The sequence below is a fragment of the Mobula birostris genome, chromosome 22 (assembly GCF_030028105.1).
Source record: "Mobula birostris isolate sMobBir1 chromosome 22, sMobBir1.hap1, whole genome shotgun sequence".
Taxonomy (NCBI): Eukaryota; Metazoa; Chordata; class Chondrichthyes; order Myliobatiformes; family Myliobatidae; genus Mobula; species Mobula birostris.
Window position 1 is genome coordinate 52917979 of NC_092391.1, and position 17647 is coordinate 52935625.

Below are 17647 nucleotides of genomic sequence, written 5' to 3' on the forward strand. Positions count from 1 at the left end.
TTCTTGAAAGTGGGCATGCAGGTACAGCAGGCGGTGAAAAAGGCGAATGGTATGCTGGCATTCATAGCAAGAGCATTTGAGTACAGGAGCAGGGAGGTACTACTGCAGTTGTACAAAGCCTTGGTGAGACCACTCCTGGAGTATTGTGTGCAGTTTTGGTCCCCTAATCTGAGGAAAGACATTCTTGCCATAGAAGGGAGTACAAAGAAGGTTCACCAGATTGATTCCTGGGATGGCAGGACTTTCATATGATGAAAGATTGGATCGACTAGGCTTATACTCTCTGGAATTTAGAAGATTGAGGGGGGATCTTATTGAAACATATAAAATCCTAAAGGGATTGGACAGGCTAGATGCAGAAAGATTGTTCCCGATGTTGGGGAAGTCCAGAACGAGGGGTCACAGTTTGAGGATAAAGGGGAAGCCTTTTAGGACCGAGATTAGGAAAAACTTCTTCACACAGAGAATCTGTGGAATTCTTTGCCACAGGAAACAGTTGAGGCCAGTTCATTGGCTATATTTAAGAGGGAGTTAGATATGGCGCTTGTGGCTAAAGGGATCAGGGGGTATGGAGGGAAGGCTGGTACAGGGTTCTGAGTTGGATGATCAGCCATGATCATACTGAATGGCGGTGCAGGCTCGAAGGGCCGAATGGCCTACTCCTGCGCCTATTTTCTATGTTTCTCCTGCTTTGTGGGCATCATTTATTTTAATTTTCAGAGTGCTTGGCAGCTGCTTAGAGGAGCCCATGGCTGCTGATTGTTGGGACAAGGTTTGAGGAGTCAGGGTATTTATAAAGCTTTGAAATTTGCATCACCTGGCCTTTCCTAACGATGACTGTGAACAAGCCATAGCCCTAACAAGCTAATTAAGGTCTGAGACCTCGGTAAAAGTTATCTGAGAGTTCAAATCTCTTGGGTGCCCAAACTTTTGCATGGTGCTCCTTTCCTTTTTTTCACTCTAAAATTGTACGAAACAAAAAAAAACTAATCTTGCTTAAAATGTTGAAAAGAATGTTTCATCTTTAACTTTATGACTTTTGGAGATCAGTTCATCTTCTACTCACTTAACTATTCACAGTAACAGAAATTTTGACCAGAGGTGCCTAAATATTTGCAATCTACAGTATGTACCATCGACTGACTGCTTCACCATCTGGGTCACCATGGCTTCATGTGGCTGATCGAGGGGGCTAAGTGCTACACCTCGCTCAAGGGTGACTAGCAGTCTAGCGGAGGGAGGGAGTGCCTTACACCTCCTTTGGTAGAGACTGATTTTCACCCCGCTGTCCAAAACCTTTCAATATTTGATAGATATTCGAGATATCATCTGAGGGATGTACCAATCTTTGACTCCATTAGTTTGCCTGTCCAACTGTGGTATTAATTCCTCCCTATTGTTATTCTGTATTAATGCAATGATCAAAGTATCTTCTGCCATAGAGATTGTTGCCTGTGTAACTCCAATACTACTTCCCATTCCTGTATCCATTTTCCAGCCTCACTTTCTGCAGGCCAATATTGACTTAGATTCTCTGTTTTCCGTAAGTATGTATTTGTTTATTCAGAGCAGGGGTTCCCAACCTGGGGTCCTCAAGACCGCCCGGGTGTTGGCATAAAAACAGTTGGAAACCCAGGAACCCCTGAACTAAATCCTCTTGTGTTTTGGAGACTGAGACATGCTGATGTTGACATGTAAAAAGTTGTTCAGGCACTTAATGAATTAAGTACAGAGTTGATGTGTCCCTAACTGTGTTGTGCTCCACCACGATCACAATTTTCATATGAGGGATTGGGTATTCGGGACAATAATCAGCGGATGCTAGATATAATACATATTTCTAATTCTGCGTCTGGGGGAGCATGGGAGCATAGTGGTTAGCACAATGCTTTACAGTACAGGTGACCTGGGTTCAATTCCCGCCGCTGCCTCTAAGGAGTTTGTATGTTCTCCATGTGACCACATAGGTTTCCTCCGTATGCTCCGGTTTCCTCCCACAGTCCAAAGACATACCTGTTGGTATGTTAATTGGTAATTGTAAATTGTCCTGTGATTATGCTAGGATTAAATCGGGGATTGCTGGGTGGCGTGGCTGGAAAGGCCAGAAGGGCGTATTCTGTGCTGTATCTCAATGAGTAAATAAAAACGTGGTTTCCCAACCTGCGGCCCACTGGCCCCTGGTTAATGGTCGGGTGTCCCTGGCATAAAAAAAGAGTTGGGAACCCCTGATCTAGAGATACCACACAGTGACAAACCCTCGCGGTCCAATGAACACGGGCCACTCTCAAGTTCTTTTAAAACATCTTTTTTAGTTGTTTTATTCCTTATTTGTTTACCTTTGTGGTTTATTTTCTCTTCCTTGGAGTCGTGTGGTTCTACAGCATGAAAACAAGCCCTTCGGCCCGACTCTTCCACGCCAGCCAAGGTACCTTTCTGAGAATCAGAATGAGGCTTTCACTGACATATGGCACGAACTGTGTTGTTTCGCAGCAGCAGTACAGTACAAAAAACCAGATAAATAACAAAGATAAAATATCGCAAAAAAACAGGGAATAGTGAGGTAGCATTCAGGGTTTTATGGGTTTCCAGTCTAAGATGGTGCTGGTGAACCTCAGCAATTTCTGGCTGATGAAACAAGGAAGACAATTAAATACTTTATTAATCACTCTTTTTCTGGTAAATGATCATGGCAAGCAATAGTCTGTAACTTCCCTTTGGACTCAGAGGCAATTCAATGTGCCAGAACAAAGCAAGGCAGCGAGCCCGTTGCTAAGAGCGAGGAAGACCTGAGATTCAATCGATCTTAAACTCTAGGCTGACTAGGAAAGGTTGGGTACAGGCCCAAAGTGTATTGAAACAACAGAACCCGATGTTTGGACAATGTAGGTGCCGGGTCAGATTGAAAACCGTCAGGGTGTCAGGGCCCAAAGCAAGAGACAGACTGGTTCAGCTTGCTGCTCCACCACGTTTACTCAGCTCTGTGCTGAAATAAATGTCCGTGGCCAAACTTTCTTCGTGTGCTTCAGTTCAGAACCCTGTTTGCTTGCGGTTATTGTTTGCATGATTTGGTTTTTTTCTCTGCACGTTGGGTGTTCCGCAGTCTTCTTATGTTTTTTGTTTTCTTTGTTTTGTGGCGAAACAAACCCATAGGAGACGAATCTCAAGGCTGTATAATTTATGCATACTTTGAACTTAGGCTGTTCAGAAATCTGTTGCCGAAGAGGAAGAAATTGTTCCTCTGAGTGTGGGTCTTCAAAGTTCAGAGGGCATTGGCTGAGAAGGAGAGGTTGCAAGACAAACGTTCGAGGTCGGCCAAGGTGCGATAATTGAAACGAATTAGTCAAATATCAGCCAATATAATCAAGGTTTGCTCTAGGGGAGCGGCCCTGTTGAGGGAAGTGCCTTGCGAGAAAAGTGCAAGTCTTTGGCTGGGGAGTCTTCAGCGAGGAGACTACGCCACAGTTGGTGAGGGTGAGAAGTGGTGAAGAAATGACAGCTCAATTGATTCAGTGTGCTGCTTGCATGATGTGGGAGGTCAGGGGTGTTGATGGTGCCTCTGGCTGCTACAAATGTGGAAAGTGTGTCCAGGTTCAGCTCCTGAAGGACTGTGTTGAGGCACTGGAGAGGCAACTGGATGACCTCAGGTTCATCTGGGAAACGAGAGTTTTCTGGACAGGACCTGCAGCGAGATTGTTACACTGAAGATACCATAAGAGAGAAGGGGGGGGGGCAACGATGAGGAAGGGATGGATGCTTGGAGTACAGAGACCCTGGGGGATGTGCCTCTTGAAAACAGGTTCACCCTCTTGGAAGCTGTTGGGACAGAAGACACTGCCAGTCTGAGAGGTGGACGGGGCTGCAAGTCAAAAATTGGCGCTGAAACAAAGCCGAGAACACAGACGTCAGGCAGAGCCGTGGTAGTAGGGGACTCCATAGTGAGAGGTACAGAACGGGGTTTCTGTGGCAACAGGCGGGATTTAAGGATGGTGTGTTGCCTCCCTGGTGCCAGGATCCAGGACATCACGGGCTGATTACAGGGCATCCTCAAGGGAGAAGGTGATCAGCCGGAGCTGGCAGTGCATGTCGGCACAAACGATGTCGGGAAGAAGATGAGAGACATTTTGCAGCGTGACTTCAGAGAACTCGGAAAGCAGGACCTCCAGGGTGGTTATCTTGGGTTTGCTTCCAGTTCCTTGTGCTGGAGTGGGCAAGAACAGGGAGATAGGGGATCTGAATGTGTGGCTGAGGAGCTGGTGCGGGGAGCAGGGATTTAGATTCTTGGACCACTGGGATCTGCTTTGGGGTAAGGATGAATTGTACAGAAGGGCCGGGTTGCACCTTAACAGGCAGGGGACCAGCATTCTGGCAGGCAGGTTTGCCACTGCTACACGGGTGTGTTTAAACGAAGTAGTTGGGGGGAGGAGAGGAAATATAAGAATGGAGTTAAAGGGAAAGAGAGAATAAGGAAAGTTAAGAAAGACAACAGAATTAAAGGGGCAGAAAGCTCAGGAAGGGATCGGAGAGTACGGGCAAGTGCAATAGGAATCGATGTGAAAGGTGAGGGGAGTAATGGATTAAAAGTATTATATATGAATGCACGGAGTATAAGAAATAAAGTGGATGAGCTTGAGGCTCAGTTGGAAATTAGCAAGTATGATGTTGTGGGAATAACAGAGACATGGCTGCAAGAGGACCAGGGCTGGGAAACGAATGTTTATGTATATACATCCTGTCGAAAGGACAGACTGATGAGTAGAGGGGGTGGGGTGGCTCTGTTGGTGAGGAATAAAATTCAATCACTTGCGAGGAGGGACATAGATTCAGGAGATGCAGAGTCAGTATGGATAGAACTGGGAAACTGTAAGGGCAAAAAGACCCTGATGGGAGTTGTCTACAGGCCTTCAAACAGTAGCCTGGATATAGGGTGCAAGTTAAATCAAGAGTTAAAATTGGCATGTCGCAAAGGTAATTCTACGGTTGTTATGGGGGATTTCAGCATACAGGTAGACTGGGAAAATCAGGTTGGTATTGGACCCCAAGAAAGGGAGTTTGTGGAGTGCCTCCCAGATGGATTCTTAGAGCAGCTTGTATTAGAGCCTACCAGGGAGAAGGCAATTCTGGATTTAGTGTTGTGTAATGAGCCAGATTTGATAAGGGAACTCGAGGTAAAGGAGTCATTGGGAGGTGGTGACCATAGTATGATAAGTTTTAATCTACAGTTTGAGAAGGAGAAGGGAAGATCGGAAGTGTCAGTATTACAGTTGAACAAAGGGGACTATGGACCCATGAGGGAGGAGCTGGCCAAAGTTGACTGGAAAGATAACCTAGCAGGGATGACAGTGGAACAACAATGGCAGGTATTTCTGGGAATAATACAGAAGGTGCAGGATCAGTTCATTCCAAAGAGGAAGAAAGGTTCTAAGGGGAGTAAGGGACGACCATGGATGACAAGGGAAGTCAAGGACAGTATAAAAATAAAAGAAAGGAAGTATAATGTAGCAAGGATGAGCGGGAAGCCGGAGGATTGGGATACTTTTAAGGAGCAACAGAAGATAACTAAAAAGGCAATACGGGGGGAAAAGATCAGGTACAAAAGTAAGCTAGCCAAAAATATAAAGGAAGATAGTAAAAGCTTCTTTAGGTATGTGAAGAGGAAAAAATTAGTTAAGACCAAAGTTGGGCCCTTGAAGACAGAAACGGGTGAAATTATTATGGGGAACAAGAAAATGGCAGAGGAGCTGAACAGGTACTTTGGACCTGTCTTCACTAGGGAAGACACAAACAATCTCCCAGATGTAATAGTGGCCAGGGGACCTAGGGTAACAGAGGAACTGAAGGAAATTCACATCAGGCACAAAATGGTGTTGGGTAAACTGATGGGACTGAAGGCCGATAAGTCCCCAGGGCCTGATGGTCTGCATCCCGGGGTACTTGAGGTGTCTCTAGAAATTGTGGATGCATTGGTAATCATTTTCCAATGTTCTGTAGATTCAGGATCAGTTCCTGTGGATTGGAGGGTAGATAATGTTATGCCACTTTTTAAGAAAGGTGGGAGAGAGAAAACAAGCAATTATAGACCAGTTAGTCTGATATCAGTGGTGGGGAAGATGCTGGAATGAATTATAAAAGATGTAATAGCGGCATATTTGGATAACAGTGGCAGGATAGGTCCGAGTCAGCATGGAATTACAAAGGGGAAATCATAGAAACATAGAAAATAGATGCAAGAGTAGGCCATTCAGCCCTTCGATGCTGCACCGCCATTCAGTATGATCATGGCTGATCATCCAACTCAGAACCCTGTACCTGCCTTCTCTCCATACCCCCGATCTCTTTAGCCACAAGGACAATATCTAACTTCCTCTTAAATATAGCCAATGAACTGGCCTCAACTGTTTCCTGTGGCAGAGAATTCCACAGATGCTTGACTAATCTTCTGGAATTTTTTGAGAATGTGACTATGAAAATGGACATGGGAAAGCCAGTGGATGTAGTGTACCTGGACTTTCAGAAAGCCTTTGATAAGGTCCCACATAGGAGGTTAGTGTGCAAAATTAGAGCAAATGGTATTGGGGGTAGGGTACTGACATGGATAGAAAATTGGTTGGCAGACAAGAAACAAAGAGTAGGGATTAATGGGTCCTTTTCAGAACAGCAGGCAGTGACCAGGTGCTGGGCCCGCAGCTATTTACAATATACATTAATGATTTAGATGAAGGGATTAAAAGTAACATTAGCAAATTTGCAGATGACACAAAGCTGGGTGGCGATGTGAAATGTGAGGAGGATGTTATGAGAATGCAGGGTGACTTGGACAGGTTGGGTGGGTGGGCAAATGCATGGCAAATGCAGTTTAATGTGGATAAATGTGAGGTTATCCACTTTGGTGGCAAGAACAGGAAGGCAGATTACTATCTGAATGGTGTCAAGTTAGGAAAAGAGGAAGTACAACGAGATCTAGGTGTCCTTGTTCATCAGTCACTGAAAGTAAGCATGCAGGTACAGCAGGCAGTGAAGAAAGCTAATGGCATGCTAGCCTTCATAACAAGGGGAATTGAGTATAAGAGCAAAGAGGTCCTTCTGCAGTTGTACAGAGCCCTGGTGAGACCACACCTGGAATATTGTGTACAGTGTTGGTCTCCAAATTTGAGGAAGGACATTCTAGCTATTGAGGGAGTGCAGCGTAGGTTCACGAGGTTAATTCCCGGGATGGCGGGACTGTCATATGTTGAAAGACTGGAGCGACTGGGCTTGTATACACTGGACTTTAGAAGGCTGAGAGGGAATCTGATTGAAACATATAAGATTATTAAAGGATTGGACAAGCTAGAGGCAGGAAACATGTTCCCGATGTTGGGGGAGTCCAGAACCAGAGGCCACAGTTTAAAAATAAGGGGTAGACAATTTAGAACGGAGTTAAGGAAAAACTTTTTCACACAGAGGGTTGTGGTTCTGTGGAATGCTCTGCCTCAGAAGGCAGTGGAGGCCAATTCTCTGGATTCTTTCAAAAAAGAGTTAGATAGAGCTCTTAATGATAGCGGAGTGAGGGGATATGAGGAGAAGGCAGGAAAAGGGTACTGATTGTGGATGATCAGCCATGATCACAGTGAATGGTGGTGCTGGCTCGAAGGGCTGAATGGCCTACTCCTGCATCTATTGTCTATAAATTTTTTTTCTAAGTCACCATATACAACTCTTGAGATTTGTTTTCTTGCTGGCATTCACAGTAAATACAAAGAAATGAAAATAATAAATAAATAATATCATGAACGTGAGATGAAGAGACCTTGAAAATGAGTTCATTGACTGTGGGAACTGTTCAGTGTTGGAGTGAGTGAAGTTATCCCCTTTGGCTCAGGAGCCTGATGTTTGAGGGGTAATAACTGTTCCTGAACATGGTGATGTGAGTCCTGAGGCTCCTGTACCTCCTTCCTGTTGGCAGCAGCGAGAAGAATGCATGGCCTGGGTGGTGGGGATCTCTGATGATGGATGCTGCTTTCCTCCGACAGCATTTTGTGTAGATGTGCTCAATGTTGGGAGGGCTTTACCCATGATGGACTGGGCCATATCCACTAAATTTTTTTAAAGATTTTCCATTCAAGAGCTTTGGTGTTTCCATACCAGCCTGTGTTGCAGCCAGCAATATACTCTCCACTGCACATTTATAAAACCTTGTCAATATTTTAGCTGTCATGCCAGATCTTCACAAACTCCTAAGGAAGTACAGGCACTGCCTTGCTTTCTTCATAATTGCTCTTGCATGCTGGGCCCAGGACAGGTCCTTCCACAATGTTAGTGCTGAGGAATTTCAAGTTGCTGACCCTCTCCACTTCTGATCCTCCGATGAGAACTGGCTCATGGACTTCTGATTTCCTTCTCCTCCCCAAACCCTAAGAAATGATCCAATTAGTGAAGGTGAAGCCTCTCTGTTCCTCCAAGTCCCCACATGTATTGAAATCGGTTTATTATTGTCATGTGTACCGAGATACCGTGAAAAGCTTGTCTTGCACACTGTTCATACAGATCAGACCATTACACAGTGCATTGAGGTAGAACAATGTAAAACACTAACAACACACAATAAATTGTAAGAGTTTCCATAAAGTGCAAGATCATAACGAGGTAGACTGTGAGGCCAAGAGTCCATCTTATGATACAAGAGGTTCATTCAAGGATCTGATAACAGCAGAGTAGAAGCTGTTCTTGAGCCTGGTGGGATGTGTTTTCAGGCTTTTGTATCTTCTGCCTGATGGGAGAGGGACAGAAAGAGAGCGTCCGAGGTGGATGGGGTCTTTGTTTCTGCTGGCTGCTTTACTGAAGTGGAGACAGTCCACAGAGGGGAGGCTGGCTTCTGTGATATGCTGAGCTTTGTCCACAGCTCTCTGTAGTTTCTTGCAGTCATGGACAGAGCAGTTCCCGTAATAAGCCATTATGAAAGCTTTCTGCGATGCATCAATAAAAAAGTGCAAAGAGCAGACAGGGACGTCCTGAATTTCTGTAGCCTCCTGACAAAATAGGGACATCGGTGAGCTTTCTTGGCCATGACATCAATGTGGTTGGACCAGGACGGATTGTTGGTGATGTTCACAGTTTGGGAACTTGGAAGCTCTCAACCCTCTCAACCTCAAAGGTCCTGTCTACTGTTGATGTAGACAGCAGGATGTGTACCAACCTCCTTCCTGAAGTCTACGACCAGCTCTTTTGTTGACACAGAGGTAGAAGTTGTCATGACACCAGCCCACTAAGCTCTCTATCTCCTTCCTGTACTTTGATTCATCGTTATTTGAGATATGGCCCACTACGGTGATATCTTCTGGGACTAGAGTAGGGGGAAGTTCGAGGAGAATCTGGCCACACATTGTTGAATGCACAGGGACTAGAGTAGGGGGAAGTTCAAGGAGAATCTGACTACGCAGTGTTGAATGCACAGGGACTAGAGTAGGGGGAAGTTCAAGGAGAATCTGACTACGCAGTGTTGAATGCACAGGGACTAGAGTAGGCGGCTGAGGACAAAGCCTCGTGGAGCACCAGTGTTTAGAATGGCGAAACTGTTGCTGCCCATCCATACTGACTGTGATCGATTGGCCAGGAAGCCAAGGATCCATTTGAAAGGGAGGTGTTGAGTCCCAGGGTCTGGACAATGGTGATGAGTTGCAAGACCCTACAAAGGATTGTGAGGACTGCTGAGAGGATCTCTCTTCCTCCCATCTGAGATACTTACTAGGGGCGCTGTGTACACAGGGCATTGCTGATGATCTCTCCCAACCATCCAACAATCTCTTTGACCTCCTATTATCAGGCAAGAGGTACTGTAGTATTAGGACAAGAACTGTTAGAATGGGCTGTTAGTTCTTGAAGAAGGGTCTCGGCCTGAAATATAGTCTGTCTATCTATTTCCATAGATGCTGCCTGACCTGCTGAATTCTTCCAGCATTTTGTGTGTGTTGTTAGGATGGGAGACAGCTTCTTACCCCAGACCATGAGACTACTGAACTCCCTGCCACTACCCAGGTCTCATCACATATGAAGCATTGGTAGCATTATACTGTTTACTTTTTAACTTGTGTTGTAAATGCACCTTATTATTTGTTAATTTATTTCTGGTAATATTCCTTTATGTGTTTGAGTTTTATGTCCTGTGTTGTACAATGAGGAATGTTGTTTCATTTGAAGGTATATGGTTGAAATGCACCGGCCACCGTTCTGGCTAGCTGTTCTGCGCCAGTCCCCCTTCAGGCTGGCCAGTCTGCTTTGGTCCCTGCTCAGGCTGGTTGGTCTGCGCTGGTTAGAGTTTTCCTTCCTTCATCGTCAGATGCTGCCCTCATCCGCATCTCCTCCATTTCCCAGAGATCCATGCTCACCCCGTCTTTGCACCACATTGACAGAGTTTCCTCTTGTCCTTGAACAACACCTGCTGAGTCTCTGCATCCAACACATCGTTCTCTGCAACCTTTGCCACCTTTGCCAGGACTCTTACCACCAAGTACATCTTTACCTCCCTGCCACTCTCTGCTTTCCATAAGGATCGCTGCTACCATGATTCCCTTGTCCATCCGTCCTTCCCCACTAATCTCCCTCCCAGCATTTATCCCTGCAAGCAACAGAAATGCTACACCTGCCCAATCACCTCCTCCCTCTCCCTCACCTCCATTCAGGGCCCCATACGGCCCTTCCAGGTGAGGGAACGCTTCACGCGAATCTGCTGGAGTTGTCTATTGTGTACCGTGCTCATAATGTGGCCTCCTCTATATTATTGAGACCTGACGTAAATTGGGGGACTATTTCATTAAGCACCTCTGCTACATCCACCAAAAGTGGAACTTCCTGGGAGCCAAACATTTTAATTCTGATTCCCATTCCCGTCCCAACATGTCAGTCCATGGCTTCCTCTTGTGCCAAGATGAGGCCACTCTCAGGATGGAGGAGCAACACCTTGTATTCCATCTGGGTGGCCTCCAACCTGATGGCATGAATATCGATTTCTCCTTCCAGTAATGTTTTATTTTCCCTCCCTCTTACCTCTCCTCCTCATCTGCCTATCACCTCACCCTGGGTCCCTCCTCCTTTCTCCTGTGGTCCACTCTCCCCTCCTATCAGATTCCTTCTTCTCCAGTCCTTTACTTTTTCCATCCACCTGACTTCACCTATCACCTTTAGCTTGTCCTCCGTCCAGCATTTTGTGTCTGTTGTTGAGGATTTCCTAAGCCCCTCACCCCTACTGGGGCATAGGCCGCGGGCCTGTCTCTCAAGGTGTCCCCAGGTGTAGCCCAACTTCTTGGTGTTTCCTCCTTCTCCCAGGGATGAGGTCTTTGGAGCTATGGTTGGCATTTCTATAGCTCTGGTTTTTACAGGATGGGGTTGCTAGCCCCATGCACAACCCTCCTGCTTTCACAGTCCATGGCAGAGTTGCAGGATGTTAATATTAATTCAGCCCTCAGCAAGGAGACTCAGTTTCCCCATTTTGTCGTGAAGTGTCTTGCAATTTAATTTTTCTCAATCTTGGTGCTGGCGCATTGGTATAACGTGTGATATTTATTTTCAGGTGGCTGTTTATACTATGTGGGGCCAAAGAAGGACGAGAAGAGAGAAGTGGTGGTGGATCGGGAGAGGCGACGGCAAATCTTCCTGGAATGTCACTTTTCTGACGTCGGCTGTCACTTGGGCCAAAAGAAAACCGTACACAGAATCCAAAGCCGATATTATTGGTTGGGAATAGTAAAGGATGTTGTAGATTGGGTAAGGAAAATAGGTCACAAATGGCTGCTTTTGTTTACATTAAGATTAGCTTCATTAAATGGTGTGTTGAAATATGAAGTCATTGGGACATAGCCTGTGTGGCCCTTTGAAAGTGTTCCTTAGTTTGTTCCACTTCCCCACTCATAGGCATGCACCCATCTCCCTTCCAAGCTGCTGGAAAAGGGCCAACTATTAGCCCACAACAATCAAAGAGGAGGTACAGGCACCTCAGGACTGACACCACCAGGTTAAAGAACAGTTATTAATCCTTAGCCATCAGGCTGTTGAACCAGAGGGGATAACTTCATTCAACTTCACCCACCCATTGCTGAACTGTTCCCACAGCCTATGGACTCACTTTCAAGGACAGTTCATCTCTTGTTCTCGATATTTATTATTTACTTGTTATTATTATTTCCTTTTTTCTCTCTTTTTGTAGTTGCACAGTTTGTTGTCTTGCGCATTGGTTGTTTGTCTGTACAGTTGTGTATAGTCTTTCATTGATTCTATTGTATTTACTGTGATTGCCTGCAAGAAAATCAATCTCAGGGTTCTATATGGTGACATGTATGTACTTGATAATAAATTTACTTTAAACTTTTGAACTGTGAGTAACATCATGAAGGATCCCACCCACCCTGCTTATGGACTCTTCGTCCCACAAAGGGAGGAGGCTACATTCCATCCACACAAGGACCACCAGACTCAAAAACAGTGACTTTCCCCAAGCAGTAAGGCTGATCAACACCTCCACCCACTAACCCAGCCCTCCACACCCCCAATCACCAATACTTTATCATTTCCAAACATTTATATATGTTGCATGTCTTATGTCATTATCATGATGTGCCATGTCATGTGAAGTGGACAATCATGGTCTTGACAAATTTTTCTACAGAAGTGGTTTGCCATTGCCGCCTTCTGGGCAGTGACTTTACAAGACAGGTGACTCCAGCCATTATCAATGCTCCAGAGGTTGTCTGCTACCCCTTGCCCAAGAGCGACCTACCGGGTAGTGGAGGGAAGGAGCACCCTTATACCCCCTTTGGTAGAGACATACTGCACCCCACCACCCATATCTTACGTATTTACATTTATCATGTTTTTTTATTATTATTGTGTTCTTTATCTTTCTGTGTGTGCGTGTGTGTGTGATTTTTGGTGCTGCATCAGATCCGGAGTAACAATTATTTTGTTCTCATTTACACTTGTGTGCAGGAAACGATATTAAACAATCCCGAATGTTGAATCTGAAAGTTCTTAGTGAATTTTTGAGGAATGTGTTCCATATCATCAAAGCTTGCTGCACCGAAAGTAACATTACTCTCTGCCCTCTGCTCTTCTGATATCTCCTTTTCCCTCAAACCTCCTGTCACTCAGCCTCCTCCCACTTTGTTATCGTGTGATCAGAGTTACCAGGGAGAAGTACTGGTAGATCCAAAGAATCTCTGTGTTCTATGAAATGAGACGCCTAGGTTTTGTATTGAGACCCCTTTCCGGGAAAAAGGCCTGCCAGACCCAACACTACATGACATCTTATACGCTAAAGATCAAAGAAAAATTCAGGACAATTCCATATTTATAATGCTTCCTCTGAACTATACACCACTCTCACACCTACCTTGTCGCACCTACACACAGAAACCCAATTCGCACAAATAACAGATTTAAATCAGCATTGTCTGGTCTTCCAATAACTGTAATGTCTTCCAATTAACTTGGTTCACGGTTCTTTGGAACCCATTGTTCAGAGTTGCATTTTAGATTTAATCCACAGCTAATATTTGAATCTGAAGACTGGTGGTTGAAGTCAGTTGCTGAAGTTATTTGTTATATGTGCTGTACCCCCCCCCCCAAAAAAAACTCTAACACACTTCCTCCCACTTACTCATCAAACCCTCTCACAGTTCTGAATGTAAGTACTGAATCTCCCCGAGCCTTTTTGGTTAAGGAGAACAGTCCCAGCTTCTCCCCATCTCTCAGTGGGTCACAACCTTCATAGGTTAGAACAGTGGTTGCCAACCTTGGATCCACAGACCTCTCAGTAAATGGTAGGGGCTCCAGCATAAAAAAAATGTTTGAAACTGCTGTTTTTATCTTATCTTCAGTAGTTCTGTTTGAGTGACAGTTGACCAAAAACTGATTTTGTAATGAGAATGTTTCTCACTTCTTTGGGGCTATAGATTAAGATGTGTGATACCTGCCAGCGTGCAGAACACTACAAGAACGTCTCTCGCAAATTTCAACCGTTGAAAGTGACAAGACCGTGGGAAATTCTTGGCCTTGAGTGCACTGGTAAGGCAAGGTACTCTGTCATAAACTGCTTTTCTCATGTTTCTTTGCATCATATCTGATTGACTTTCTGTTGGCACAGGTCCTTTCCCGGAGACGGTCCGCGGCAATACCTATGTACTGATAGTCACAGACTATTTTACCAAGTGGGTTGAAGCAATTCCAATACAGAAAAGGGATGCCTTGTCTGTAGCTGGGGGCTTGGCTGCTACCTTTTACAGGTGGGTACTTCAGAATTTCAGCTGGTGTCAGTAGGAACAAGTCTTTGCTCTTGAGAGATCCTGTTCAAACCTGAGGCCCAGGTGCAAGTACTGGGGCTGACATATACATATAGAGCCTATAAAAAGTATTCACCCAGCCTTGGAAGTTCTCATGTTTTATTGTTTTACAATATTGAATCACAGTGGATTTAATTTGGCTTTTTTGATCAACAGAAAAAGACTCTTTTGTGTCAAAGTAAAAACAGATCTCTACAAAGTGATCTAAATTATTGCAAATATAAAACGTAAAATAATTGATTGCATAAGTATTCACCCCCTTCAAGTCAGTAATAGTTGATGCATCTTTGGCAGCGATTACAGCCTTGGGTCTGTGAGGATAGGTCTCTATCAGCTTTGCACATCTGGACGCTGCACTTTTCTCTTCAAAAAAAGCCAAATTAAATTCACTGCGATTCAGTGTTGTAAAACAATAAAACATGAACACTTCGGGGGGGGGGGGGAAATACTTTTTATAGGCATTGTACAGTACTGTGCAGAAGTCTTAGGCACATATGTAGAGCTAGGGTGCCTAAGACTGTTGTACAGTACTGTATTTGTCAACGTGGAGCAGAGAGTGAGTGTATAAACCTGGCAGGGGCAAAGGGTGTTGGGAATGGCGAGGGTGGAGCAGGATGCATGTGGCAGAGGTGGCAGAGGACTATCAGCATGGGAGAGTGGCACGGCACAGGTGCAGACCCACCCAGCCATAAGAGACCAGGCAAGGTCATTTGATTCTAAACAATTGGATTATTGATCATTACAGAATCTCTCTCTGGTGCTTTCTGCTCTCTTTCCCTTTTCCCAACCATAATTCCCTTCTCCCTGCTTCCTTCCCACTCTCAATCCGCCCATCCACTCACATGTGATGAAGTTCGGTTTTTTTTTTGTGGCAGCAATACAGTTTGTTCGTTGATTAAGTGCGGTGTATGATGTGGGTGATCATGGTCTTTCTGTGACCATAATTGTTACTGACAAATTTTTCTACAGAAATGGTTTACCAGTGCCGCCTTCTGGGCACTGAAGAAGACTATCAATACTCTTCAGAGATTGTCTGCCTGGTGTCAGTGGTCGATATGCACCGTCCTCTCATACGACCATCCACCACCTGCTCCCGTGGCTTCATGTGACCCTGATTGGGGGCTAAGCTGGTGCCACACCTTGCCCACGGGTGACCTGCAGGCTAGCGGAGAGAAGGAGCGCCTTGCTTCTCCTTTGGTAGAGACGTAACCTTGGCAGTACAGTGCAAAACATAACATTCTTACAGTACTGTGCAAAGGCCTTAGGCTATATTTATGTGCCTGAGACTTTTACACAGTACCTTACTTGGCATCCTTAGCAGTCTCTAGTGTATCCTATGGAAAGACCAGCGCCTTTGAACTGAAAAGCGGATTTAAAAAATAATGGATAGGGCCTAGTCCATTGCAGATAAAGACCTCCCTACCACTGAGCATATTGACGAGGAGTGCTGTCACAGGAAAGCAGCATCCATCATCAAGGACGCCCACCATACATCTGGATGCTCTTTATTGATTACAGCTCAGTATTTAACACCATCATCCCTTCTAAACTAAGCAGTAAGCTCCAAGACCTGGGCCTCAATAACCCTTTATGCAACTGGATCCCGGATTTCCTCACTTGTAGACCCCAGTCAGTTCAGACTGGCAAAAACATCTCCTCTGCCATCTCCATCAGCACAGGAGCACAGCAGGGATGTGTAGCTAGTCCACTGCTCCACTCACTTTACACCTATGACTGTGTGGCTAAGTTCATCACCATTTGCAAGTTTGCTGATGATACCACTGTTGAAGGCTGTGTCAAAGGAGGTGATGAACCAGCATACAGGAGGGAAATCGAAAATTTCACTGAGTGGTGTAAATAACAACAACCTCTCCACTCAATGTCAATAAGACCAAGGAACAGATTACTGACTTCAGGAGAGGGAAACCAGAGGTCCATGATCCAACAATCATCGGAGGATCAGAAACTCTAAATTCCTGGGTATCGCTACCTCAGAGGACCTGTCCTGGACCCATCATATAAATATAATTTTAAAGAAAGCGCAACAGCGCCTCTATTTCCTCAGGAGTCTGCGGAGATTCAGCATGTCATCGATAACTTTGACAAACTTCTATAGATGTGGTGTACTTGGATTTTTAGCAAGCCTTTGACAAGGTGCCACACATGAGGCTGCTTAGCAAGATAAGAGCCCATGAAATTACAGGGAAGTTACTAGCATGAGTGGAGCATTGGCTGATCAGCAGAAAACAGAGAGTGGGAATAAAGGGATCCTATTCTGGCTGGCTGCCAGTTACCAGTGGAGTTCCACAGGGGCTGGTGTTGGCACCGCTGCTTTTTATGATGTATGTCAGTGATCTGGACAACAGTATTAATGGAGTTGTGGCTAAATTTGCCGATGATACAAAGATAGGTGGAGGAGCGGGTAGTGTTGAGGAAGCAGAGAGCCTGCAGAGAGTTTTAGATAGTTTAGGGGAATGGGCAAAGAAGTGGTGAATGAAATACAATGTTGGAAAGTGTATAGTCATGCACTTTGGTGGAAAAAATAAATGGGCAGACTATTATTTAGATAGGGAGAAAAGTCAAAATGCAGAGATGCAAAGGGACTTGGGAGTCCTTGTGCAGGATACCCTAAAGGTTAACCTCCAGGTTGAGTCGGTCGTGAAGAAAGTGAATGCAATATTGGCATTCATTTCTAGAGATGGAGAACATAAGAGCAGGGATGTGATGTGTAAGGCACTCGTGAGACCATGCAGTTTTGGGCTCCTTGTTTTAGAAAGGATATACTGACATTGGAGAGGGTTCAGAGAAGATTCACAAGAATGATTCCAGGAATGAAAGGGTTACCGTATGAGGAACATCTGGCAGATCTTGGGCTGTATTCCCTGGAGTTCAGGAGAATGGGGGGGGGGGGGGATCTCATAGAAACATTCTGAATGTTAAAAGGCCTGAACAGATTAGATATGGCAAAGTTGTTTCCCATGGTAGGGGATTCTAGGACAAGAGGGCACGACTTAAGGATTGAAGGACGTCCATTTAGAACAGAGATGCAGAGAAATTACTTCAGTCAGAGGGTGGTAAATCTGTGGAATTTGTTGCCATGAGCAGCTGTGGAGGCAAGACATTGGGTGTATTTAAGTCAGAGATAGATAGATTGCTGATTAGCCAGGGCATCAAAGGGTATGGGGTAAAGGCAGGGGAGTGGGGATGACTGGAAGAATTGGATCAGCCCATGATTGAATGGTGGAGCAGACTCGATGGGCCAAATGGCCTACTTCTGCTTCTATATCTTATGGTCTTATGTGTGGTGGAAAGTGTGCTGACTGGCAATGTTACAGCTTGGG

The 17647-nt window shown here is 45.1% G+C and overlaps 1 protein-coding gene across 1 annotated transcript in view; it reads left to right on the top strand.

Moving 5' to 3' along the window:
• The window catches only part of LOC140186466 (gypsy retrotransposon integrase-like protein 1), a 35373-nt gene that overhangs the window by 1894 nt on the left and 15832 nt on the right, over positions 1 to 17647 (top strand). The window contains exons 2-4 of the mRNA XM_072240766.1: positions 11543 to 11736; positions 13920 to 14031; positions 14111 to 14249. Coding sequence (XP_072096867.1) covers positions 11543 to 11736; positions 13920 to 14031; positions 14111 to 14249 — 445 coding nt within the window. The remainder of the gene's footprint in view (positions 1 to 11542; positions 11737 to 13919; positions 14032 to 14110; positions 14250 to 17647) is intronic.